Source organism: Rhinolophus sinicus, chromosome 3 (assembly GCF_057876585.1).
Source record: "Rhinolophus sinicus isolate RSI-liver-muscle chromosome 3, RSI-T2T, whole genome shotgun sequence".
Taxonomy (NCBI): Eukaryota; Metazoa; Chordata; class Mammalia; order Chiroptera; family Rhinolophidae; genus Rhinolophus; species Rhinolophus sinicus.
Window position 1 is genome coordinate 194,783,188 of NC_142503.1, and position 27,943 is coordinate 194,811,130.

Sequence of the window (27,943 nt, forward strand, 5' to 3'; positions counted from 1 at the left end):
TATTTATAAATTGTGTATATTATAAAATGTAAATTTTAAAAGGGGATTTCTTTTTAAGTTAAATAGAAGTACTAACGTTTTCTTCCACAGTCAATGCCTACCCGTGAATCTCATGTTCAAGACAACTGAACTAAGTGGATCTTTGCAGAATTTATTTTCTGATTCTAAGACCAACCGTCATGGTCACCGGTAGTCAATGAGGAGACCCAGAGCTTAGTATTAATAGTTCAGGAATGAAGAGCCAGAGCTATTTGATACCAGGGAAATCTGCAGCAGAAACAACAGCGTGGGGCTTCTGAAGGTTACCAGAAACGAGAATCACCTGCTTACAGGTGGGAAGCTAGCCATGACAGACACTAGGACATCTCTACCTAGAACCCCATGTGACCATCTTTCACGTACGCTATAGAAGAGGTTCCTTCAGTAAGTGGAACAATAACAGTACCGTTGTTTCCCCGAAAATAAGAGGACCTAGCCAGACAATCAACTCTAATGCGTCTTTTGGAGCAAAAATGAATATAAAACCCGGTCTTACTTTACTATAAGACCAGGTCTTTAATAAATATAACATAATACCGGGTCTTACACTAATTTTTGCTCCAAAGACGCATTAGAGCTGATTGTCCGGCGAGGTCTTATTTTCGGGGAAACATGGTAACAGATGACCGCTGCGCGCTTACTACATGCCAAACACTGTTCTCTGAACTTTTCCAAGTGTTGTGGTGTTTAACCCACCCAACAACCCACTGAGGCCGGACAAGTGTCATCTCCATTTTAGATGAGGACACGGAGCTTCCAGAGGCGAGAGAAATTGTCCAAGGTCTTGACAATCTGTGATGTTTCAACTCTAGAATGCCAGTCATTTCAAACTATTTGCTTGGTATGTATGTTTAAAGGTTTTTAAATATAATAAATTAAAAATTTTATATATAAGCTTATAAGTTAGAGTTTATAATTCTAACAAGACCCTTTGTTGAACTCTAAGAAGGGACAGTCCTTATACAAAGACTCTGGGATGCTGATTCTCCCCCAGTGTCTGCTGGGCCTCTACACAAGTACCTCCCAGCTCTTTTCATGTCACTGCACACACAGAAGGGATATCTGCTCAGTCCCCTCTGGTAAGACGACAGAGGGCAACCAGCCAATGCGAGGGCTAAGGGAGTATCTCACACGCACGTAACCCAGTTACCAGACACACTGGTTAGGAAACTCTGCTATGACAACAACACATCATAATGGTAATAGTTCTCTAATCAACACCATACAAAGTATACAGAGCTGGTAGGTAATATTAAAGCAAGGGAAGAAAGGGGGGAACGAGGAGGTAGGAAGGCAGTTAGGCAGAAAAGTCCACCCCAAAGACTCGACTAAATATGTTTCAACTCACCTATTATAAAGCTTCTCATAAAAGCTTTTATTGGGTAGTGTTACATGAACATTGGGTAACATAAGTTCCAGCACATAGTGAGAATTGCTGATTGCTTTATCCTGAAACTCTGTCATTTCGACAGGGTCTCCTGGCATCACCATCTAAAATAGTTTAGTGGGGAAAAAAAGAAGAAAAAATGCATCAAATAACCATTTTATGTTTAAAATAGTAGCAGCAACTTATTCTATGCATAGGACTTGGTATGTCTGCAAATAAATTAGCGTGTGACTTTGAACTTTTAACCAAGGAAAAAAATAGTCAATCTTGGAGTTAAAAACCTAGTGTAAACAGTATGGGGAGTATTTTTTTAAAGATAAATAATGATAACCATGGCCGTATGATACAGGATAATTCCTGCACTGCACGCTCACACTTTCCTTTTACCTGTTCGTTCTCAAACATCACTCTACGAGAAGAAAAGGGCGAGGGGGCTGGTCTCCTCAGGTCACACACGTCTTTCAGGGAGTGAGCGCCTCCTTCCTCCTCTTCCTGATAGTGGCCATCACTCTCCTCTTCTTCCTCGGCTGCTACTCGCTCCAAAATGGAATGCATTGCTGGGGGATTTATTTTCAGTACGATTCTGAGAGCAAAGACAATTTTTGAAATCAAGATCTATGTGTAAACCACAAAACTTTAGCTTTTATGCAAATTTATACCAAGACCACTGACTGAATCATTAATGGTAGATTCGGCTTCTCTACAGGGTTTAATCATGTCTAGTGTAACTCACTTCTGAGCATGTTTTAAACTGCAAAGTGTGGAACTGATGAAACCAGTAAATGAAAGAAGGGCATTGACACTTTATTCTTGGGTAACTGAAAAATCTCATCTTTTAAGGATAAAAAGGTTCTTTTCCAATTTCATGAACAGCCAGCAAATGTTACCTAAGAATTAGGTAAGAATTATTCTCAGTAATCTAGTCCTTCCCACATGCGGCCTGTTCTGCTATCGTGGCATACGCGCATACCTAAGAAAGCTTGTGTTATAAAACTGTTCAAATGGAAAAGGAGAGATTGATTAGGGGATATTTTCAGAACTGCAGACAAAGTCATTTTTTCTCCTTCAGGACTGTCACTAAAAGGCTTGTGTTAATCCTCTGCCAGCACAGCACCAGCACAAGGCTTTGTCCCCTTCTCATCACCCACCAGCCCACTGTCGTGATGAGGCATGGCACCCTCCAACAAGACCGCTGTATTGCATCTAGAACAGCTTTTTTTTGTTGTTTTTTACTAAGTAGGTGGTGCCAGTTGGTCTAGTTATAAACGATCACAACTGTTTCCTAATTTATAGGTACCCTAATGTAAATTGTGCTTCTGAATTACCTAATTGAAGTAGATCCGTTTCTCATGAGTTTGTTTTTTTTTAATTTATTGGGGTGACAATTGTTAGTAAAATTACATAGATTTCAGGTGTACAATTCTCCTATGCGTTTCTTATGATGAACGCATGCTCTAACCTCCTGCTCCTTTTCAGGCCTGTGCTGATAATGTCTGCCCAGGAGTCTGACAGGTCTGATCCATAGCGGGCGGGGGATAAGAGAAGGCAGGCAGGAAACGGCACACAAAAAGATCACTTTTAGAGAGGCTTCAAATACCAAGTTTTCAATATAATAATGGCTAATTATGTCAAGCAAATGAAGGTCTTTCAAATATAACGCATGCCCACTATCAGGCTAATGTAATCGCAGGAATGATCGCTCCTGCCAGAAACCCTGAAGCACTGTTCCCTAAGTACACCTGCACACTGGAATCAGCTGGATGATTTTTAAACTGTACTGACACCCAGGCCCTGTCCGACAATCTCAGGGTGGGGCCCAAGAACCAGCATTTTGTCAGAGCGCCCCAGGTCTGACAAACACTGTCCCAAAGCATTACTGACTATAAAATTCATTTGACAACTAACCAAATGGTACCCTATGATATCTCTTCTACTGTTGCCTTCAACTATTTTTAAAATGGTTAATGATTCTTTTGTCCCTCTCCTTAGACTAGGTAACTTGAGACCAGAGAACACATCTTATACTTCCATCTCTCACAATATCTCACAGACACCTTTCATAGAGTCGTGCTCAATGTATATATTTTACTTAACTTGTCCATCTTCCTCTGGGTTCTCTCATCAAGGCTGGGTATTCTTTAGCTTAAATTTAATAGCCAAAATATCATCTAAAAGGACTCTAGCAAATCATTTTTTGAAAGGAAACTCTCACTCGATGTGTCGTATCCATTTGCTTACTCACCGTGGCCAGTCAAAGTCATCTGACGATGTCGTGTCTTCATCGACTCCACCAGACACGTGGAAAAACTTAATAGACGGCTCTCCTTTATCTTCCTGGAATGACCCTAATAAAACAAGACTGATGAACTGAAATGCAATTCTTCTCAAGAGCTAAAAGATACTTTTCCTGCTTAGGGGAGCAAAGATCCTCTAAATCAGGAACATAATGCAACATTAAGTTCTGCAGCATTTATTCATTTGTTCCTGTTCCATGTGTACATGTGGGGAGACACGATGAGCAGATAAAGATGCTGTTTTCTATTTTAAGTCAAATTTTTAAGTGCCCATGTTTAATATGCAAAGTGCATAATCATGACACAGTAAGTACAGTAGCTACCACTTCCTGAGTGCCACTTAATAATTATTCTCCATAAAAATGTATACAGTTAATCTAGGAACAGAGATAATAACTACATGTCTTAAATGTCTATTTAGTATCAAGCACTGTAAGAATTACCTCTATTCACAATAACCCTACAGGTTTTTTATATTCAATTTTACAGGAATGACTTTCATCCAGAATAATGAGTTTCTTACCACTGGAGATAAGGGAAGATCAGATAACCTCTAAAAGCCCTTTCATGAAGTCATAAATGGCAACAATTTCAAATACTCGTATATACTCTTCATTAGCTGACAGAAGCAAAGTAATACAGAAAAACTTAGAATAGGTTTTTTGGGGTTTTTTTAATAGATTTTTTTAAAGCTTTTTATTTATTTTAAGTGTGTTTTTCCAGGACCCATCAGCTCCAAGTCAAGCTGTTGTTCCAATTTAGCTGTGGAGGGCACAGCTCACAGTGGCCTATGTGGGGATCGAACTGGCAACCTTGTTGTTAAGAGCCCGTGCTCTAGCCAACTGAGCCAACCAGCTGCCCCAAGAACAGGTTTTACAAAGAAAAGTCACTTGAGATTAGTATGATGGTACAAAGCTCAAGCTCAAGTGTCAGACTTGGGTTTGAATCTTGATTCTGCCACTTACTATTCCATGACCGTGGAAGGTCCTTCTTAAGTCTGCAGATTCTTCACTTAAAAATGACAAAAATGATTGGAAATATGCCTAAATACTATTATGATTAAAGGAAACAAGGTAACGTGTGTGAAGTGCTTAGCACAGTAGCTAACCCAGAGTGGCACTCAATTAATTCTGGCTGCTAGCACCCTACATGGGTAGGTGGTAAGAATGTAGGTGGCACTAGATTCCCCTGGAAAAATGAAGATTGTAACAGAGTGAATAATCGTCGTGCTTAGTGATTTCTTTTCAAAAACTGACTTATATCACATACCGTGTTTCCCCGAAAATAAGACCGGGTCTTATATTAATTTTTGCTCCAAAAGATGCATTAGAGCGTATTTTCAGGGGATGTCTTATTTTTTCATGTACAACAATCTACATTTATTCAAATACAGTCGGTCATCTTCTCCTGGAACATTGTCACAACGTACTAAATGCGTCCATCTGGCTGACGATTTTAACTGGGGCTTATTTTCGGGGTAGGTCTTATTTTCAGGGAAACACGGTATTTGTATACAATACCAGAAAGAAGTTGTTAGTCTTGTTTTCTAACGTAATATTCTTTAATTCTGTCATACTTTGTGGCTGTCATATACTTTTTTCATGCTATAAGTTTCAGTAACAGGTGTTTGTTTCTAGTCTGGCTCCTTTACAGGCACATTCGATCTTACCAACTAGGTCTCTAAAGGTCAGTTCCAATTTAATTTGCTCTGGGGTTGATCCTCCTATGAACTCAGTCTTAAATTCTAGATCTGTGAATGCTAAATGAAGGATCTCCTTCTGCAGTGACTTCTTAAACCATGGTCCTCTTTCTTGATCTGATCGAAGATCGGGTATTGGGAAGCGAACAGAAAGGTTTAATGCTGGTGTTGTAACTTGTACTGATACCCGACAATTTGCAGGATTATGTGAATCATCTAGAAAGACTTCAGTGAAAGCCTTGTGCTAAAACGCAAAACATCAAAAAATAGGTCAAAATGTTAAATTAAGTAAATAAACATAGGTGACATTAGTATTCAACATTATGATATGTATAATCATTATTTCCTCATTCAGTGTACTACATTAAAATATAATTCAAAATAACTACTACCATATTAGTTTAGTATAATGAAATTTTATAACCAACAGCTATTGACAGAAGCCAAAACTATTGGCAGAATGTAAACCCTTATATAAAAAACTGAAAATAAAAGCTGAACCAGGCACAACTGATGCATATGTATCTTACAATAGAATAAAATAGAATAACATGTAAATTAGCTTATCAACAAATTCCATGCAGTTAAAAATCACTATAGTACCCAATATTCAATTTGAAGGATTTATCTACAAACATGCTACTTTAAAGACTTAGTGTGAAATTAGATGAATTATGCCAAATGCAAAGGCCCGTCCCTGACTCGTCTTCACATAACATTTCCAAGACTAAGCCCAGAGTCTGGCACATCATGTGTTCTAAATAAATAGTCACTAAGTGACTCAATCACTCTAAGCTCCCATCCAACACAAGGGTATGATCTCATCAAATGAGTCTTAGAAACCAAAACACGTATGCATCATTTATTCAAAGTCATGTTATAATAAAAGGGTTGAAGAACATGCCCTTCACATAATAGTCTATTTCTGTTCTTTCTCTAAAATGTATTGAATCTTATAATACTTTAGTCCAGACTGTACTGCCATGACTCAGTCTCTGCCTTGCTAGATTAGAAAGATCCCTTTTATGCTAGACTTGGATTTTTAACAAATCTATTCTTTCTCTCTCCTATTTCACTCAGAATATTAGCAAAGCTTATTTAGCTAGTCTAGTAGCCACACATAAAAGATGTCTCCATTTTTTCATTATTACAAATAATAATGCTTTAGTAATATGTTATTTAATCTATTTAAATACTTAAGCTCAGAAATAATTCCAATAATCCCAATAAGCCTATTAGACAGCAATAATTATGATTAGTATTTGCAACCTTTAAATACTTACCAAACTAATATGCTTATTATATGAAGTATACATGTGAGATGCCATCATCTCCACTGTAGTGAGTTTCTGTGGTTGAAGCAAGGAATTTAACCTGTCCACAATACTGATATCCAGCTCACAAAATACTGGATTCAATTTAATTTGTAATTCTGATTTCTGAGGAACAGAACTAAGTCTTGCTTGATTACCCTTTAAAAAAAAGGGGGAGGGGGCATTAATATGATCACTAACAATACGATAAGATTAAGTTAAAACCTTCTAATTGTGACAAAATACTACATATAAAATCAAAATTTATAGGTGGTATTCACAGAAAACAATCTGTTACCTGGGGTCCTTTATGCTCAGAATGCTTATAATGAAGCTGAAGACACACAGGGGCGTGGAAATCAGTTCGTTCTTTGGAATGGAACATTAAAAGCTTAAAAACAAAGATAAAAATAAATTAAATGTAAAATATTAAGCTATAATTAATCACATGAATTAACAGAGGTGCTAATAGTGGGAAGAACTTTTTGAAGTCAGAAAACCTTGCTTTCATAATATATTCGATTTAATCTATTAAGAATAACTAAAAGCTCAGAAATAATTCCAATGCCACACTTAAAAAAGTGTTTCAGGGATCAAATACATGGTGATGGAAGGAGAACTGACTCTGGGTGGTGAACATACAATGGGATTTATAGATGATGTAATACAGAATTGTACACCTGAAATCTATGTAATTTTACTAACAATTGTCACCCCAATAAATTTAAAAAAAAAAGTGTTTCGGGAGGCCGATTGGCTCAGTGGTTGGAGCGCAGTGCTTGTGGCACCAGGGTCACCAGCTCGATTCCCACATGGGCCAGTGAGCTGCACCCTCCATAACTAGATTGAAAACAACAGCTTGAGCTTGGACCTGGGCCTCCGGCGGGAGGCCGATTGGCTCAGTGGTTGGAGCACAGTGCTCATAACACCAAGGTCGCTGGTTTGATTCCCACATGGGCCAGTGAGAAACAACGCCTTGAGCTTGAAGCTGAGCAGCTGGTGGGTGGCCGGTTGGCTCCATGGTTACAGCACAGTGCTCATAACACCAAGGTCACTGGTTCGATTCCCACGAGTCAGTGAGCTACGCCCCCAACAACTAGATTGAAAACAACGACTTGACATGGAGCTGATGGGTCCTGGAAAAACACACTGTTCCCCAATATTTCCCAACAAAAATTTTTAAAAAATTTGTTCCAACAAAACACAAATGCACACGCACACACATACACACAGGCACACACACACGTGCGTACATGCCTCTTCCTATATGACTTCCTATACCTTTTTTTAAGAAAACCATTTTTGTTCATACATTTCTTAAAAAGTAAGACAGATTTAAAGAATAATCCTGCTAAGCAAAATAAGTCAGACAGAAAAAGTAGACAACCATGATTTCACTGATATGTGGTATATAAACCAAAAACAACAAAAGAACAAGACAAGCAAATGAAAAACAAAACTCATAGACATAGACAATAGTTTTGTGGTTACCAGCGGGTAAGGGGGGAGGGAGGTGGTAGATGAGGGTAAGGGGATCAAATATATGGTGATGGAAGGAGAACTGACTCTGGGTGGTGAACACACAATGTGATTTATAGAGGATGTAATACAGAATTGTATACCTGAAGTTAATGTAACTTTACTAACAATTGTCACCCCAATAAACTTTAATTAAAAAAAAAAAAAAGAAGAATCCTAAAGGAAAAATATCTAGCATTTACCTCTGTATAGTGAGGAGAAACAGAATGAAAATCAGTCGGAAACAGGCATTCCAAAAGTTCCATTTGCCCGATGGACATATCAGTACTGAAATATCTGGATGATGATCTCTGTCTTTGTTCATAGGATACTTTGATGCCAGTACCGATAAATCTATATGAAAAATACAGCAATAAAAAGTATCCATTTACTTCTAGATAAAACAATGTATCAAAGAGTAGTACACAAGTGTTAATAAAGTATAACAATTACCTACCTATTCTGACAAATTCAAGTTGTCAGTAATTAATATTCCTAAGGATACTAACCAGAAAGATTTCTTCAAATTTCCCATTCCCTGACTTAAGATAATGAAACCAGATCTGTTGAAAGGAAATTACCCAGGGCTGCCCTATTTATTTCCCAATACTGTCATTCCTTCTTCCACTGCAATGGATAAAATCTTTCAAATCTATAAAATATATGTAATCGTTTCTTAAAATTATCTAAAAGCATCATGTAATATTTTTCAAACTTTAGTCAGCAGAACTCAAATGAAGGCCTACCTCCAGTTTCTATTGCTTTTGTTATACTCCCTACTGAGAGATACTTGGAACCTTGTCAAAAATGGGAAGAAAAAAAAAGTTTTGTAGTTTGATTATAAATACTATGGTCCCAACCTACAGAATTTCTTTTGCTAGGTATAAAAACCACTTTGTATATTAATTTTAATATTTCAAAAAAGTTAAAGTTAAATTAAAAGCCCAAAATATTTTCTAAAAATATTAATGTATATGTCTAAATCATTGTAGAAAAAAACATGTCACTCAAGAATTTATAGGTCACTTTCATGTTAAAATAAATACCATCTGCCTATTAGCAATATTATACTTACAAATTTAATTATCTCATCTATTAGGACTCAACCCATCATTTCTTGATCACTGGCTATTTGGACAGCCTTGATTTTTTAAGTAGAAAGTGAAAATGTAGCATCCAAGCTCAGACCCGCCTTGGTATCATTTCCCCACAGCCAGCGGCATATGGATCATTTCCAAGTCCCTTCTAGTAAGTTCCTTCTGCTTTCGGCACCATGGCCATCTCTGTTAAGTCAGTAACAATAAGAACTATTTCTGGTAGTAATGGTGTCGGGGGGATGATGGCAAAATGTGATCAAAGAAATTTGATAGGAGCAGGACAAGGAGCTACAGAAAAAATAATTTCCAAATTCCAGATTACCTAGATGTTATATCTGAATGTTTCACACTCCAAATGACCTGAATGAAAGATTCTAGGATAAATATCTTTGCAGCACTGGAAGAAAACCTCACTCATTCCACTCATTTACAAATAAAATGTGAATTAGAAAAACAAATGAAGATAGGTAGACAGACAGACACAAAGTCCACATTTGGTTCTTTTTCAAGGATCATTAGTAAATAAAAAAAGTTTACCTAAGGTGATCATGTGAGCAAGCGTCTGCAAATACTGTTCGGAAAGACTTAAAATCGTCTGTTGAAAATGTTGATGGATCAATCTTTTCTATACAAGAAAAGAAAGCTGTCGCCAGAGGTGTCAATGGATTTAGGTTCAACGACGTTTCAGGTGGAGATAACGGGTCGATGTGAAGCACAGAGACTGAAAAAGTTCCCACAGCCAGTCTGAAAATAAGTTCAGGCCTGGATTCATCCACTGAGATGGATCGAGAAGGGAGAGCTGAAATAATGTGTTAAAATTATATACATAAAATTTAATACCTAAAAACAATCCATTATATTAAAATTATAAAACATTTACACAAGTATTAGTTTTCAAAAAAGGGTGATCACACAACAGTTTGAATGATATCACACAAGTAAAACAAAATAAACTGTTATCTTTCTGCGTTTGTACTTCCTGGGTACTTGAAGTACAAAAGAGTATGCTACAATAGGAAACGTATGAACAAAGCTTTGCGTTAATAAAACTGTATTGGAAAAATCAGAGATTAACCACAAACTGCTCACCAAATTTTCCTCTAAGCTTTGTGTCTATTTCAATTAAATTTTGCAGAGAAGAAACATAAGGTTGTCTTTCAAGGAAAGTGTAAACAGTGAAACAAAAATCAAATGGTTGACTGGGATCCTAAACTACAATAACAACATGAAACCTATGGTGCACTTTTTACTGAAAATATTTAAGTACTTAAATATCCAAAGAATACAGTGAATGGGCAACTATACTAAAAGGCTTCACAGTGAATTGTTCAACCATGCTTTATTTCTTTCTGAACTTTGCTAAATAGCATAGATATAGATATAGATATAGCCATAGATATAGATACAGATACAGATATAGATATAGGAGAAGGAAAGAAGTAGTAGAATGGCATTTTTAATTTTTAAAAATTCCCGTGGGAACCATCAACAAATGTCTTATTTGCACTTACAAGTCTTCGGTAAAGATGCTGGGTGACCGAGGCTATTAGACGGCAATGCTGACCCTCTCACTGGCTGTTCTTTATGATGATCAAGGAAATCTCCCCATGTTGGCTGAAGCTACAAAAGAATTTTTTTAAAGCACATGAATGAAGCACAGAATTTTAGAAGCAGCTTTTCAAGAACAGAACAAAAAACTGAGTAATACTTTACCACAGTAGCACTTAATGGGGATCCCGCTGGGGTGTGTGTACTGGTTAACGATAACTCGAGGTCCATGTGTGGGGGGTCGCCCAGGGGTGGAAGAGAAGAGAGACTGTGGGACATGTCCATATCAGCCATGGAGAAGAAAACTTCTTCTTCTAGAGAGAATTAAACTTTGTCAATTGTATTGTAATTCCACAAATTCACATCTTTAAATTAATATACATTAATAGTCTTCCTTCAGATCATCTCAGATGTAACAGTGATATCCTAAATTTTATGTTACTTCCAATGGGGCAATTTATTTGGATCTAAGATATAAATGACACAGTAAAAACTCAACTGGACATAGGTTAACAAAAGGTTATAATATCCTACTGGAGAACTTTTTGAAAAAACATACGATATGCAGTTATTTCCCAGTATATTTTTTTAAGCCTCATGTTACAATTTAGAAGTTAAAATCTAGGTTTCAAAACAGTATAAATATCTTGCAACCGCTGGTTTCATATAAATACAGCTATTGCTTTAAAAGAAAAAAAGAGAGCTGATTATTTAGAATTTTATTTCCATTTCACTTCCTTCTTTCTGGAGGTTGTTTAACCCTCATGCAAATTAAGTTTGCCATGGTCAAAATTTCTTAAGTTGACTTTAATTTTCTATTTAGTTCAACATTTCATACTTAAATTGATTCTTATTATTTAGGGTATTAGTGCTCATATATTCTGAAACACCTGTAAATGCAAAGTAAATGGGTAAAGATATTTACATATAATTGATAGATTAATAGAGAAAGGTTCCTAGTCAAAAGAATCTACTATACATCATTATGTGAGCACATAAGGATTTGACAAAATGAAGAATTACCCTCTATTTATCTTTTGTGCAAATCTACATTTTTGTAAACTGACTTCCCTTAAAATAAATGATTTATAAAACAAATTACACAATCAAAAAAGGTTACTATAGCACACATATGTCGATGCATGGCTGTGATGCTATGGTTAGATTAACCTAGAAATTTAAACCTTCTTACAGTATGGCTGTTTTGCCTTTTCATTACTAACTCCATTTCACAGTGGCCAAAATCAAGTACTTAGCGCTATGATGATAATGTATGGTTCTGGTGTCTGCTTTTTGAGTTGCTTACCACGGCTAGAAGGTGTACGAGCCGTTTCTGTCTCATAAAAGCTTTGCTCTGAAGATACACCCACACAGAGGGAATCTTTTCTCAAATAATACCGGTTTAATTCCATTTGAATTCGATATTCTTCTTCCTGCTGCATGGGTCGATTTTTTCTATCTTTATTAGCTAACCCTATTTTGCTAGAATTTTCTACAAGTATACAAAAGGAAAGCAAAACAGTAATTAAATTTGGAGTTACTTAATCATTTCTCTCCCAAAGCCCATTTATCCAATACCAATGGCAACATTTTTGTACACGAGACTTTCCTTAGAATAAATCATGAATTATAAAACAAATTACACAATCAAAAAAGGATACTGTAGCACACGTGTGCCAGTGCATCATTGTAATGCGGTAGTTAGATCAACTAAGAAATTTAAAACTTCTTACACTATGGATTTTTTCTTCATTACTAACTCCATTTCACAGTGGCCTTAATACCACAGTCGGTGCCAAACCACCACTATTTTTTACAAATCAGAGATCTAAGCAATACTTGAAGCATCTAGCTAGGAATCACAAAATCTTATGACAGATAAGTCATTAAAAACATAGTGACTTACTGTTTTCAAGAATTTTACTTTCTCAGTTGTGTGAAGTACTATATCCCCAACCAAGGAAGTCAGAGAATTTTGAAAGAGAATGTGACACAAATAATCTGCATGCTAACTTGTGTCTCGTTAAAACAATCTGATAGATCCAATCAAATGTAACTATTCAGGAGTCTTACTTACAATACATCTTTAATTTCACACATTCCTCTGTAATAGAATTTCCTATATGTATGTTATATATTTTAATTAGAAGTGTTAAAGAATTAGAAATAATAACAATAGAGTTATACTTGCCTGGCCCAGCAATAGCTGCTAACATATCCAAAAGCAAGTGTACCTGTCTTGGAGACAGGAATAGATGAATCGAGTCTATCTGTCCATCAATATCCAACTTCAAAAAAAAAAAAAGAAATTCAGGATGAACACTTCATAATCTCATCACCACAAATCCCAGTATATTTTAACACACTGAGATGAATACTGATTATTTAGCCTTGGATTCCTTCACCTAAGATTCTCTCTACTAATTCACACAATCTAAGTGAAAAGATTTAAAGGCCACCAACCTGTTGTTCTAAGAGGGAAAATCTTTCTAAGAAATTCCATGATGGCAAGCCCAATGTCATACTTTTTGTCTGTTTAAGCTTCCTGTGCATTTAAGGTATTTTAGGAGGCCTTAAGACAGCCTCCAAGAAAGACAATTAAGATAGCAGTAATAGAGTACTCATTCCCACCATGATTTCAAAAGACTCGAACCGTAACCCTTAAAGCTTGAATTCAAACCACGAGCACATAAGGTTGGCTTTCATAAGTTTGCCCGTGGAAAGCAGAGCACAGAAGGCCCTTCTCTACCCAGCCTGCCTGCCCAGCGCCCAGTGTGTCGCACACAGCCCCGCTCTGCTGGGCATGGGCCTGCAGGCCACAGCACAAATGCCAACCGAGGAGGGTGCTCATGTGCACCTCCCTCCTCTTCTCCAGCTCTTTGTCCATTTTTCCCTTCTCCAAAGAGACTCTCGTCCTGCTTCCTGTGGAATAAAGTCTGACAGGACAATTACTCTAGTCTCTAGATCACAATCTAAAAAGTGGAATATGCCTGCCTTACGTTTCATTCACTTCCTCTTAGTTCTAATGCTAACACTGGCTCCTATTGCAAATCTAAAATAATTCAATTAATAAAATATATTTATATTTGGAAAAATGTCATCTTCCCCAGGAGGAAAACAAATTTCTTCTGTTTAAAGGTGATTCTGAGAAATTTTTATGATCTAACAAAGAATTTGACACATTCTCCAATCATCATCCCCGTCACCACCTTTTTTTGAGTATTGGGGAACGATGCTAGGGGCTTTCATTATATTTCCTCTCATTCTTTGTACTGTTCCTGTTTTACAGATGAGGAAGCAGGTTCCCAAAGATTAAGCGATGTGTCCAAGGTCGTCTAACAGATGCAGAGCCAGGACTTTAACCTGGGCTGACCTAGGTGGAAAGGCCTCATTCCTTCCATGGAATGGCTCTCTGTTCCGTCCATAGAGATGTGGACGAAAAAAGGGGTTCTACAGAAAGTAACCTCACAGGGTGATCTGAGCATAGATTCCTAACTGGGCAGGTCAGGTGGGGAGTGACGTCCCAGGCCTATAATTCCTTTAGCAAAAGGTTCATCTTAGCCTTCAGCAAGCCCTGTCAATGTTCATGCCTTTTTCTAGGTTAACAACCCTCCAGGGAACACATGGTCTTCATGAGCCTGTAGTCCGCTCCCCACTTCATTTCCTCCCCCTTCCATCTTCTCTACGTTTCCTCCTTCATTTCAAATGCATAAAAAACTCATTCTCCCAAGCATTTGACATCTTGCTTCCTGGCCACTGTTGTCTGTTTTGGCTCATATAAATGCTTATAAAAATTCTTTACAAGTTTGGATGTTTCTGACGTCACTAGAGGATTTGTTTTATGGGCTCCTTACTGACTACTGACATCTCAGGACATGAATAAGCAAGGATCAAGGGTGGGGACTGCGTGGGGAGGGGGAAACCTCTTTCTGATTCTATGCCAAATTTACAAATTATTTTTTAATTTCTTAGAACTGAAAATATATATCTGACATTTATTAAAAGGAACAATCCAGAGTGTAACTCCTAATTTTCAGATAAATATTTCATTATTAGTACATTCCGAGTTTGGCATATAAAGAACAAAGTATGAATTACTTTCCTCTAGAAAAATAAAAGATAGAATGTAACAATTATAATAAATTTAAAACTCAATGTAACATGGTAATTGAAACAAATGTCTAAAGTCAATACAGGTAGTCCCCTATTTTCATACATAATGCATTCCTGAAAACATGCTAAATTTGAATATGTGAAACACCAAAATTACACACTATTTGAGGTACTAGTCTCGGGCAACTAAAAACAACATGAAAGCTTTCATAACATTTTGAATCCACAGTTGAAAGGCTTACATCAGAAAGAGACTAAAGATCTGCAATTTTGAGCACCCCGAATTAATGTCATCTTTGGCTATACTGTATTAAGTTTATGAGATCTATGTTCTCAATGCTAATATTTAGAACTTTTATTTTTCCATTCAGTATTCCTTTTCGTTAAATAAGAACAAAATATACTCACTCAAGTTATTACATAAAAATTAACATATAGGCAAGAATAGCAATATCTTCAAATATTAAACACTGGCTGGCAGACAATGGCACCATGCAATAGTTTCCAACATTCATTTGTCCCCTAATACACAGATGTCCGAAAGTAACATCTAAAAGGCATTTATGCAAATCAACACATAACATGTAAAAGTTTCGGTTTGCACAAAGATCTAATACACAAATGTTGAGGACTATCTGTACTTAATCAAAGCAGAACTATCAATGTTATTGCTATGGTTCTTCCCTCTTAGAGAAATAGCAAAAGCATTCCCCAGAGGTATGTGACTATTTGTTTCCCCAGGACATTACCAGGCAGGGGATTCCCTGTAGTGTTTACACATACCGATGGCTTTCTGCTCCATTAACAATCCTATCCTGTTATTTTACAAAGAGGCTAGACCTGGCGGAAGGATTCTGTACCATCTGAAGAAGGACACGGCACAAAAGGGGGAAGGGGACACCCATAACAGGAATGCTGTCTTCCCTCCTTCTCCGTCTCCAGTCAGGGGCTCCAGTCCCAGGAAGGACTTCTGGGGACTCTTCAATCCTCTGCAAACCTTTCTATGTACATTCGCGTGTACTCAAGGGCTCCCTCTTCCATGTTCCCACAGCAATTTCCATCCCCCGTATTACATCTTTTATGAAAAGGCAAAGACTGAAGTCCATTCATCTCCGCATCTATGCCGAGAGCTGGCCCGGGCCTGGCTTACAGTCACTCGACCATCTACAGCTTGGTACACAGTGAACACACAAATGAGCAAGTCCCAATCCTTCACAATTTAAATTATATTTTACAGAGTTTACATAGAAAACTCATTGTCAAAGTCTGAAAATAACACTTGAGAAATACATTTTTTACTGACTGATTGAATGTACATTTCCTGATTCTCCAACAAACTGTTCAATACTGTTCCCTAAAAAACAAGTACAGTTGTCTTTACAGTGTCTTCAGAAAGCTGAGACAACATGGGGGAAAAAACACCTCCTTTCATCAATATCACACAACTATAAAAACAGTCATTCTGTTCAAAATATACATAAGGTAGATATTCTTACATATAATTAAACACCTTCAGTCAACTTCTTGCTTTCTAAATCTTTCCTCCTTTAAATTTTTTTTATTTTATGATGCTAAAGATTTTTTTAACAGTAAATTCCTAATAATCGGGACTGAAGAACGTACCACGTGGACTAAAGAATGCTTGTCATTTTGTTTTGTTTTTCACTATAGGAAATAAAACAAGCACTGACCTTAGCTCCAGGAAGTACTTCATTCTGTTTCAGCGTGAGACTCAGCTCCAACCTACCCATCAGTCCTCCAATCTGCACTGGGTCAGAGGGTGCTGCCTCTGGTAAATTCCTAGTTAGTTGTGGGTGTGGCTCACAGACAATTCTGGGACTCCAGCTAGGTGACAGCTTTGGCTCAGTTTCCTACAATAATGCAACACGAATAAATTACTGAAAATAAATCGAAATGCAAAATACAAATTTCAGCTTAAGAAGAATAAAACATTTGACATGCAGAGCTATATTGCATTACAACAGATAAACCAGTATCTCATAGTGTGAAAACACTATCAAATTAATACACAGTGGGCCGGCCTGGTGGCTCAGGTGGTTAGAGCACCATGCTCCTAACGCCGAGGTCACCAGTTCGATTCCCACATCATGGGCCAGTGAGCTGCGTCCTCTACAGCTAAAATTGTGAACAACAGCTCTCCCTGGAGCTGGGCGGCCATGAGCAGCTGGAGCTCGCTGTGAGCTGCCAGTGGGCTAGCGTGAGTGGCCGGCAGCCATCGCAAGTGGCCGGCAGCTGACAAGAGCTGCTGTGAGCGGTGGACCTACGACCAGCGACCGACTGCCTGAGCCAGGGGGAGCTCAAGGCTCCTAATACCAGCATGGGCCAGGGAACTGTGTCCTACACAACTAGACTGAGAAACTACGGCTTGAACTGGAGGGGGGGGAGGCAGGGTGGAAGAAAGGGGGGAAAAATTAATACACAGTCAAAAGCAAAGGAATTAATTATAAACACAAATGTTTTGAAATTTCTGAAATATATGTCACCATTATTGAATATTTGTGTATTGAATATTTGTGTTAACTTCCAGATCAGATGGAAACTCATTAACACTTATATATCCTAGCAAAATTTAATAGCTCTCATTGAAACCTTTTAAAAAATCTATGATTTGGGGGCAGCCAGATGTCTCAGTTGGTTAGAGTGCAAGCTCTGAAAGACAGGGTTGCCGGTTCAATTCCCACATGGGCCAGTGAGCTGCGCCCTCCACAACTAGATTGAAGGACAACAACTTGGAGCTGATGGGCCCTGGAGAAACACACTGTTCTCCAATATTCCCCAATAAAAATTTATTTTAAAAAATCTATGATTGAGTTTTGTTCTTTTGTTTTGTTTTTCTTACCACTGGTGCAGTTGAACACACTGGAGAAGATTTTGCTGATGCAGAGAACTCATCCCAGAAAAGAGACACTCCAGAGAGCTGAAGTAACTTGTGAGCAAAAGCTGTGGGCTGATGTACATTAATTCCTGAGGATTCGTCAGCAGTTTCATCACAGTATACAGTTCTGAAAGTTAAAAACAAAAAGAGCATAAAACTATAAAAACCGACTTACAGTTATAAGAAAGGCACATAACTTTTTAAGTTAAAGGGATTTTTCAAGTGTTAGCACTCCTTCGAATATGCCTGTAATGTGGGTATTACCAGTTAAATTAACCCCAGGAAAGATTACTTTATGAAGTTCCTAAATTGGGGGGAAAAAATCAGTAACTCCTTAAAGTTAGCGTCAAGAAAAACAATAGCTACACTCCCTCACAAACACCTCTGGGTAACAGTGAGAGAGCATTTGGCTCCAAGTCACAAGTCAGTCATAAATGACACTTCTTGAGTTCTTATGACTATTCTTCAAATTCTTATGACTAATCTTCAGTTTAAACAAAATAAAGTAGTTCTAAATGCATAACTTTTGATATTTTTTAACATTCCACTTAAGGTAATGCAACCCAATTTCAAATATCTGTTAACAATAACTGTCTCATTCATCGGTATGTTTTGTGAAAGACAGAAAACACAACAAATCTGCTTAAAACGTGGCAAAGCCCCCCCCCCCCAAATACAAGCGTCTTTGCTGCACAGTATACATATATTCTATTTATTTCTGTTGGTTAATCGTACGGCATAAGACAGGTGAACAGTTACTACCACAAATGAACACTCGTGTGAGTATGGAAGTCACCCATCTGATAGCTGTTTATAGGGGCTCCACGTAGGCATACGCAGAAATCTAACAGTGATGTGTTAGGTAAATCGCTACTGCACATATTGACCTTAAAATAGCCTCACAGAATCCTGTAAGAAAACGATGGCTGCAGCCTTTCTCACTAAAGCAGCACTCGAACAGAAAACAGCGAAGCAAAGAAGCCTCTTACGTTAATGAGACATGCCTAAATAGTACATCGCTTACATGAAAAAAACTGGAACGCTCCAACAAGAGTGCCTTAAATTGAGTAGCACTCAAATTTTCATTGTTTTGATTTGATACTAACTACTACAGGAGAATGACTTCCTTTGAATTCAACACTGTATCATGTAATATTATACCGCACTGGTACTTAAAGTTTTCAATAATGGGATTGGAACATAACGTGGCGAGCAGCACTTTACTCTAAAATTATGCAATATATCAATTTAATATCATCACCTCTCATCTCCGAAAGCATCTTGAAATCCAATGTAAGAGTGAGATTTCATTATTCATAAAGGAAAAGAATAGGGTCATTTGTTTTCAGATATAAGAAGTCTTACCTTTCTATTCGAATTTCAAGTGCAGTTCCAGTTTTGGAATTTTCTGGCACATGTTCAATTCTCAAGACAGTGTCTATAAAAGTGACTTTTACTCTTCTTAGTACTAGAGTAAACAGGTAACCATCAACATAAGAGACCATATGTACACTAAATAAAAACTTCGAATGAAAGAATAAACACTAAATTCGTTCAATAAAAACTTACAAAATAAAATTGAATTTCTTTCCTTAAAAATCCCCACATCTCGAGTTGTGCAATAAATATTTTGCCTTACTGAGCACTTACCCCTTGTTACATCTCAACAGACACTGGGGCAGTGAGTGACTAACCCTACCTGATGAATTCTAATCCCTTAATTATGCAAGCATAATAAAGTAAACAAAGGAGAAACTAGGATACAAAAGAACATGTCATTAAATCGAATACAATGTTTAAAACAACCTCAATTCTAAAGTACTGAAGTGAGAGCAGTTCATTTAAAAATCACTCCAATGGCTTTTCCTTATACAAGGCTGGCTGTACATAAAGGTACTAAATAAAATCTAAGAATTTTTAAAATACTCAGTTATACCAAACCTGTTTCAATGGTTTCAGCAAACTTTTCAAGTCCTTCAAAAGGCTGAGATCCTTCTCCTTGTTCATCTGTTAGTTTCTGGCTAAGACATTCTTTTGCCAACTGCATACTGCTGGTCATGAAACTTGACCAATACATAGGCTCAGAACCAGTCGCTGCAGAAAATATAGATTAATCCTAAATAACTTCTCATAGTTACAACAAAGCCATTTCTTAAAATAACACACTTCCAATAGGTAAATCCTTAATCTTCCACAAGATATTTTACATCTGGTATTACCCAAGGAAACAATATTCTAGAAATCACCCTTGAGATTTAAGTATCACCTTTTAAAGACTGAGAAGGAGAAAAAAAAAAGATCACAGAAAAAGTCCAGCGACATGTGCTCTCATTACATGATATATTCCTGCCAAGTACTAATTCATGTATTCATCAACATTTAATGGGTATTCTATATACACAGTGTCCAAAATACTGTACAGCAGGGATTGACAAACTTTCTGTAAAGGATCAGATGGTAAATATTTTAAGCTTTTGGGGCCATATGGTCTCTATCCTGACTGCTCAAATCTTTCACTCTAGTACAAAAGCAGCAAGAGAGCATAAATAAATGAATGAGTATGATGGTGCTCTAATAAACATTTATTTACCAAAACAGGTGACAGACCATATTTAACCTGCCAGCCTCAGCTGATTCTACTGTAGAGGATAGAAAAATAAGTATTAATTCTACCCTCAGAGAGCCTCAATATAGAAGAAATGAGATGAGGTTAAGAAGAATTAGTAAGCAACTATTAAGTGTCAACAGAAAACATTATGACAGCTAAGAGGTGAATTCTTCTAGCTGAGCAAATGAACGGGAAATCTGGTAGAGGCAGGAGTTGACCTAGGCTTTAGAAGGTTAGCATAAATATGGAGAAAACAGAAAAGCATCCTTGAAAGAAGAAATATGCGACCTGAAAAATCCTTTCTATATCTTCCCTCATGAGACAATTCTACCATACTCCTTCATAGTATTCAAAACAAACTGACAGAGATTAGTAGAATTGCTGCCTTCCAGAAAGGAATTTAAAAGCTCTTCTAATAGAACATTTTTAAAATAAAAAGAAAATATTTCACTTTCCATAGGAAAGAATTATTATATCTACTCATCATAGTTAAAAGATAAAATATTCTTATTAAATGCCAGATTACTAAGGAGGATTTCCATGCACAGATTACCAATTTTCAAAATATAGGTACTATAATTCTACTAAGCATAATTTAAACTTTGGTGTTTCAGATAGCACTTAAGATTACAATTCTTCAAGTACGTCTTTACAAACATCGCTTGTCACTCAAATAAAGAATTTAAACTCATAATTTAAGATGACTTATCCTCATGACTGTACTGGTTCATGAAATTCATTCTCTCTCTCTCTCTCCTTTGTAAATAATACGTAATCAGTGGGAGATATTTTGATACTGTCTAAATATTAAGCTTCTCAACAACCCTTCATGATACGGTGTTAGCATTCATTGATGACTCTGATCTGTCCCAACTTTTACTACGATGGCTGAAAACAGCGAACACTATCATTTTTTATGTTCATAAATAGGCATTCTACTACAGTGAAGAGCTTTCCCTTCTCCGTGTCCCCCTTACATAACTGATTTGTATCAATGTGGACTTACGGTGTTTTTGTTTTAGTGTTATACTCTATTATTGTCATTATTCTTTTTGATACTCAAGCTTTCCCAGATTTGGCCAATGGGAGCCCTTGGGAGCCCAATCCTGTGTCCTTTTAACATTTCTTCATCAATCTTTGATCACTTCCTTGCTTTCTGGCCCAATACTTTGAATCTTGAAAACACAATAGATAGTTGGTAACAAACCAATCATCTGCATACTCAAGTTCTGTGAGCAAATAGTGTAAATAGGGAGAGAAATAACTAACACTAACGGTATAATCACCCTACATAGACCTAAGTCCTATTACTTTATTGAAAATTTCACAAATACAATACAAAGTAATAAATTAAATACTGCATTGAATGCCATTAGGTTACTTTCCCAACCTCTGAGAAATAAAAATGGAAGCAAACAGAAACACATCACACACCTACCTAGGCGAGGTCTAGGTCGGAAGACCATTTCTAACCCTCTCACTTCCAGTGCACAATTATCCTGTAGCAAGGAGCCCCACGGAACTGACAGAGAAATGGACTGTATGAATCCTTCGGTGACTTCTAAAGGTGCGTCTGCTGACTCCAGGATCTCATTGAGACACTAGAGAGAAAAACAAAGTGCAATTTGAAATCACAAGAACAAGAACTTAAAATGGTTAGCTGATTCAAAGAAGCTGAGTATGCTCACATACGTGTCAGGTACGAGGGATCAAGGAAGTGGGATCTATTAGGTTGGTGCAAAAGTAATTGCGGTTTAAAAGGTTAATGGCAAAAAGCACAATTACTTTTGCACCAACCTAATAGTTACAGATGATTCCTGGTCCTCACTAAGCTTACAAGACAGCTTACCATGAAAGACACGCGTAATTCAAGTGTGAGGAGTTGCAGGACAGAGGAAATGCGCGGTGCTATTTGAGCATGAAGAAGAACCTGACCTGGAGACTCAAGGCAGGCCAGCTGAGGAGCTGCTATTTAAAGCTGACACCAGAAGGCTGAGGAGGTAACTCGGCAAAGTGTTCCAGGCAAAGACAAAGGCATGTGGAAGGATTACAAAAACACACAACAGCGGTCAGAGTGCGAGCACACATATTGAGGCACAGAGGATCTGAAGTGAAGAAGAGCTGCTTTAGCTTTAGCGCAGTGTGCCAGGGTGAAGAGCCAGAGATAAGGCTACACAGATAAGGGAGAGTGGGATCCAAAGAGCCTTGTAATTCATGTCCGAGTCTGAAACTTATCTCAAGGGCAATGCGAAACCACTGAAGATTTTAAGCGAGAGAGCCATGATGGGATTACAACCTTTAGTGGGCCACTCCTGCTGCCAGGGAGAGCATGTTTTAGAGGAAAGCAAAACTCAGGCAGAAAGGTTATGAGTCAGAGAAGCCAGAGAAATTGATTTGACAAGGAAAGTGACATTGAGGACAGTAAGAAGCACGTGGATACTGGTAATATATTAGGCAACAGAATGAACTGGCATCACGAGGGGTAAAGCAAAGGAGGAATGAAGAATGGCTCCCAGGTGCTGGCTTGGACAAATGCTCAGACAGCGGTACCATTTACTGAGACAGACAAGCCTGGGGAGTCTGGTTAAGGGGAAGATGGGGGGTTCAGTTCCAAAGAACACATTTGAGCACACATCCAGGTGATGTCTAGGAGGCAGCTGGAAATTCCAGTCTAGAGCTTAGGAGAGCGCTATGAGCGGGAGATAGAGACGGCATTATAAACACAGAGGCTAAATGAAGCCACAGGGATGAGGAAAAACAGACTTTGGGAACTACGTAGAGTAAAATGACAAGAGGTCTAGGGCAGAACTCTGATAAACACCAATATTAAGAAGCAGGTTAAGAAAGAGGAACTTGCAACATAAACTGTGGGGGTGGGGGGGGAAGCAGAGAGGTAGAAGGAAAATCAAGAAAGCTTCATGTCCCAGAAAATCATGGAAAGACAATATGAAAGAGGAGAGTGGTCAAGTGCAACAAAAAGCTAACAAGAAGCCAAAGATTTTTAAATGTCCACTGGATTTAGCGATATTTTAGGGTATCGGTGATCCCATTGAAAGCGATTGCAGTGTAGGGGTAAGGCAAACCAGACTAACAGAAGGAAGACAGAATGAATGTAAATATAGTTAGTGGAATAAGTAAATGTATTTTTTGACAATATACTTTTTCAATTAAAATAAATATTGATTAAATGCCAGTTTATATGCAAGGTACTTTCTACAAGCCTAGCACTGATATATATTGAGATTTAGACTGGCTCATGTTTTATCAGATGTTACTACTTTAAAAGGCTTTTTTCATGCTGGTGTTTGTACAATCCCACAGACTTTCTCAAGAGTATATGGGCTTGGATGGTTTCAAGGTACAATACCCAGATCCTGAATCTCTAAATATATTCCTTCCTAAAGCTGACCTGCCCGCGAAGAATACTTACGGCAGTGACATCATGTTGACTCTCCTTTCCCATAGTCCTTTGTACAATCTCCTTTCCCTCACTTGGCCAAAAAGGCCTACCTTTTTCCCTTCCTGAATTCTCCCTTATACACTGCCTAGGGTAGAGAAATCTCCACACAGGGCCAGCAATAAGTTTTCGGGTCTTTCCCTATCTTATACATATTTTTGCCATGACACGCAAAGAAATTAAAAGAGCTAATTGATACTGCTACAGCAAAATCTCCCCCAATTCTCACCTACTTATTTATGATATCAGTATTTCTCAAACTTATAACTATTTTAAAAATTTAGAAATGGGATTTATGCTGAGTCCTATCGAATTCTAGTTGTAAGGATATTCATCTTTGGATGTGTGAACTAATCAGGGAAGAAGGAAAACAACTCACCCATATCATTAAGAAATGTGTAAGTAAGTTTCTATGTTTAATTATTCAAATGTACATTTACAGTTTTGATCAACTGCAAACATATAATAATTATAACACAATCCAGAGGAAAAATGTTAATACTTAAAGCCTAATGATTATCTGAAAGAAATACTGATCAGTTAAGATCAATATAAGCCCAAAGGCAACCACTAAGGAAACCTTTTAAAAACTCAAAAAAAAGTAAAGAAATCATTAAAGGAATTAAAATGTTACACTACAAAATATTCACTTAATGCAAAATAAAACAACAATAGTGGGAAATTACTTTATATAATCAATTTCAATTTAGTTACATGTTTTTCTGCAGAGAAATGATAATATGATCAATAAAAGGCTCAAGCATAAAATAAATAAATTGTGACAAAATTTTGCAGTGGAAGTAGGATGAATATATGAGTTCAGTGGGACAAGATACAATGCTAAAATTCCAACTATTTATGAAGACTTTGTTCAAGCACTTTTAAATGTATTAATGATGGAAATCTGATCCTACTGGGGGAAAAAATTATATTTTTACATCGATATTTACAACACAACAAAGTTATCCTCTACGACTAAACTTACAATGAAAAAAATTTTTAAGTCAATTTTTAAAGGAACAAGGAATACAGTCGTTTTTCAAAAATTTTGAGAAAATTGGGCAAACACATGCGAACATTCCTTTAAAACACAGCATGTGTTCACGTCCTAGGTCAGAGACTTACTAGCTGGGTGGCTGTGGATAAGGTCTCAACTTCTGAGTCTCAATGTCCTCATCCATAAAATAGGGATAGTACCTATTTCATAGGGTTATTGTCAACGTAAATGAGATTATAACATGTAAAACCACCAACATAATTCCTGGTACCAAGTAAACACGTTCTAAATGCTGACTATTGTCCTTTACTTCCCACAGCGCCTACCCAGCTCAATGACAAGCACTACCAGGAATTCGAGGTGTGCTTTAGAGCAGGAAAGAAAGCAAACAGTTACATTTTATGTTTCTTTTTACCATGTACATAAGATTATCTAGGAGAAGAATACATCCTTGGTAGTTTAAACCAAGGTATCAAAATTCAAGTAGAGATAAAACAGAGCATAAAAATATGCAAGAACAGATTTAGTCCAATTAACTTAATTAGCACTTACTACATACAGGACACCACACTATACTATTTTATACCTACAAAGACTTATTTTCAGGGATCATTTCTATAGTTTGTTACTATTTTATATCCAAGGTATTGCACTACATTTTCTAAATAATCCCCTGAATTAGGTATTTTTTGTCCCATTTTATAGAGATGGCAACTGAAGATCAGAAAAATTAAATAACTTGCAAAAGGTCTTCAATTAATCACTGAAGAAACAAAACTATAAAACAGAGAGAGAGAAATATATTTCCACAATGGAAGATTTTGCAGGAGGCTAAGTGAAATCAAGTGCTAAAATCCTCATTCTCAAAAATGCAGTGCTTAGGCTTGGAAGCTGACTTCTAATACAAGCTTTCAAAACTAAATGGAAAAATGCTCAACCCCTTTACTACTGATGTTTTTCAAAATGCAGTCAAGGACCACATGCATCAACAGACTCTCCAAGGATGCTTCTTAAAAATGTAGATTCTTGGGTCTTTAGAACCACAATCTACAGGAAAGGGGCCAGAAGTCACATGTTAGTAAACTTCCCAGGTGACCCTCCCAGGCTGCTAATATGCTCGAGAAGCTCAGGTTTCTTGAATCTTTCGAGGCAGTGCAGGGTACAAAAAAAATGTGAGTCAGAAAGCCTTAGGCTTGAAATCTTGCTACACTGCTGATACTAAGCCAAAGTTACTTAACCTCCTGGTAAAATGCAAATGGTAGCACCCAACTTAGAGCAAGACACTCAGCACAATTTATAGAGATGGAAGGTGCTTAATAAATGGTCACTATTATCTTCGAAAGCAAACAAAAATCCCCTACCTTGACTCCATGTCCCAACCTCATCAATCTCATTTCTCTTTCTTTAGTCAAGGCAGCTATCTGCTCAAACCACAAACTATTATCTGCCTTCTAACCCTCAGGTGCTCTGAAACTGCTCTTCACTGGCAATAAACTGACAAATGCAATGAATTTCTCTTTTTAAAATTCTAACTTTCCTTAGCTTCCATAACACTCTTCACACACTCTTTTTTCCAACCCTTTACCGTTTGAAATGCTGGTGTTCATCTAAGTTTTACCTTCAACCTTTTGCGTTTCTCAACCTAATCTACAACTGCCCATGCACGTCCTGCCATTCCAGTGTTTCAGTCACTACTGATACTCTGATAACTCCCAAAGCTTTATCTCCAACTCTTAACTCCAATACTGTGTACTATTTTCAATGGGAAAAGAACTCAGGAACTTCTAAGACAGCGCATTCCAATTGTGGAATAGTTCCAAACCCCTTGTCTCTATCACTCCCTCCCATTACACGCACTTTTAAGTCACTAGTCTCCAAAGTGTACAAGGCGTGATCAAACAATACAGTGAATGTTTAAATTTAAAAAATTACAGTAAAAGACACATTGCCATTAATCCTCCTCAAAATACTCCCCCTCGCTTAGAAAACACTTATCCTATCATGCTTGCCACTTTCTGAAGCGGTTCTGGAAGTCCTCTTTCGTGAGTGTCTTCAGTTGCGCTGCCTTGGCTGCCTCCATGTCCTGAATCCATTCAAAACATAAACTTTCATGGTCATTTTGACTTTGGGGAAGAGCCAGAAGTCACATGGTGCCATATCTGGTGAATAAGGTGGATGAGGACACACTGTAATGTTTTTATTTGACAGAAATTGCTGTACCAGAAGCGATGTGTGACACGGAGTGTTGTCATGATGGAGGATGAAGTAAAGACAAAAAAGAGGACTTCCAGAACTGCTTCAGAAAGTGGCAAGAACGATGGAATAAGTGTGTCTGAAGCGAGGGGGAGTATTTTGAGGGGGATTAATGGCAATGTGTCCTTTACAATAATAAATTTTGTCATTTAAACATTGACTGCATTTTGTGATCACACCTCGTATATCCCAGAGAGTATAACCGATAATCCATAGGGATGTGAGTAGAAAATTAGACATTCCATATTAAAATTTTCATTTTTAGATTTAAAAGTTGTACTAATATTTAATTTACAGATGGGCACTGACGCCTTCTCTCAGACCATACATCAGAGAAGATGAGCAGTGCCACAATGGGAAGAGTTAAAAGAGTGGTGTCCTCAGCGGGATTTTCCTTTTCAGCTCGCTGAAACTTCTACATATTAAAAACAGACCTTAAAGCACTTGAATCTTTGCAAAGAGACAGAAAGTGACAGTAACTTTCTGATTTCCTGGGTTTTCTTATGGCCAAATATTTAAGAGTTGAATTTAAATATGAAAAGAAATTTTCTTCCATACCAAGATTAGAGTGCAAAATATGCCGACCATTCACGTGATGACAGATGGTTATTGGCAGTACATGCTACCAACCAGGTGTATTCCAAAAAACTAAACATACTTTATCTTTTCAAAGTAAAGATACCACTTTAATAATGAGTGAGAAAGTATTAACTGCTTTTCAACG

The 27,943-nt window shown here is 37.3% G+C and overlaps 1 protein-coding gene across 4 annotated transcripts in view; it reads right to left on the reverse strand.

Moving 5' to 3' along the window:
• Nucleotides 1-27,943, reverse strand: part of ATG2B (autophagy related 2B) — a 64,058-nt gene that overhangs the window by 32,776 nt on the left and 3,339 nt on the right. For 2 of the 4 annotated variants that reach the window (XM_019746347.3, XM_019746329.3), the window contains exons 2-18: nucleotides 21,951-22,113; nucleotides 19,846-19,998; nucleotides 19,270-19,372; nucleotides 17,869-18,031; nucleotides 16,700-16,879; nucleotides 13,087-13,183; nucleotides 12,202-12,387; nucleotides 11,061-11,209; nucleotides 10,859-10,967; nucleotides 9,885-10,146; nucleotides 8,454-8,604; nucleotides 7,031-7,123; nucleotides 6,703-6,891; nucleotides 5,390-5,663; nucleotides 3,669-3,771; nucleotides 1,814-2,009; nucleotides 1,388-1,530 (exon numbers count right to left, since the gene is read on the reverse strand). In XM_019746347.3, coding sequence (XP_019601906.3) covers nucleotides 1,388-1,530; nucleotides 1,814-2,009; nucleotides 3,669-3,771; nucleotides 5,390-5,663; nucleotides 6,703-6,891; nucleotides 7,031-7,123; nucleotides 8,454-8,604; nucleotides 9,885-10,146; nucleotides 10,859-10,967; nucleotides 11,061-11,209; nucleotides 12,202-12,387; nucleotides 13,087-13,183; nucleotides 16,700-16,879; nucleotides 17,869-18,031; nucleotides 19,270-19,372; nucleotides 19,846-19,998; nucleotides 21,951-22,113 — 2,714 coding nt within the window. The remainder of the gene's footprint in view (nucleotides 1-1,387; nucleotides 1,531-1,813; nucleotides 2,010-3,668; nucleotides 3,772-5,389; nucleotides 5,664-6,702; nucleotides 6,892-7,030; nucleotides 7,124-8,453; nucleotides 8,605-9,884; nucleotides 10,147-10,858; nucleotides 10,968-11,060; nucleotides 11,210-12,201; nucleotides 12,388-13,086; nucleotides 13,184-16,699; nucleotides 16,880-17,868; nucleotides 18,032-19,269; nucleotides 19,373-19,845; nucleotides 19,999-21,950; nucleotides 22,114-27,943) is intronic. The other 2 variants (XM_019746338.3, XM_019746363.3) reach the window with 2 other exon arrangements.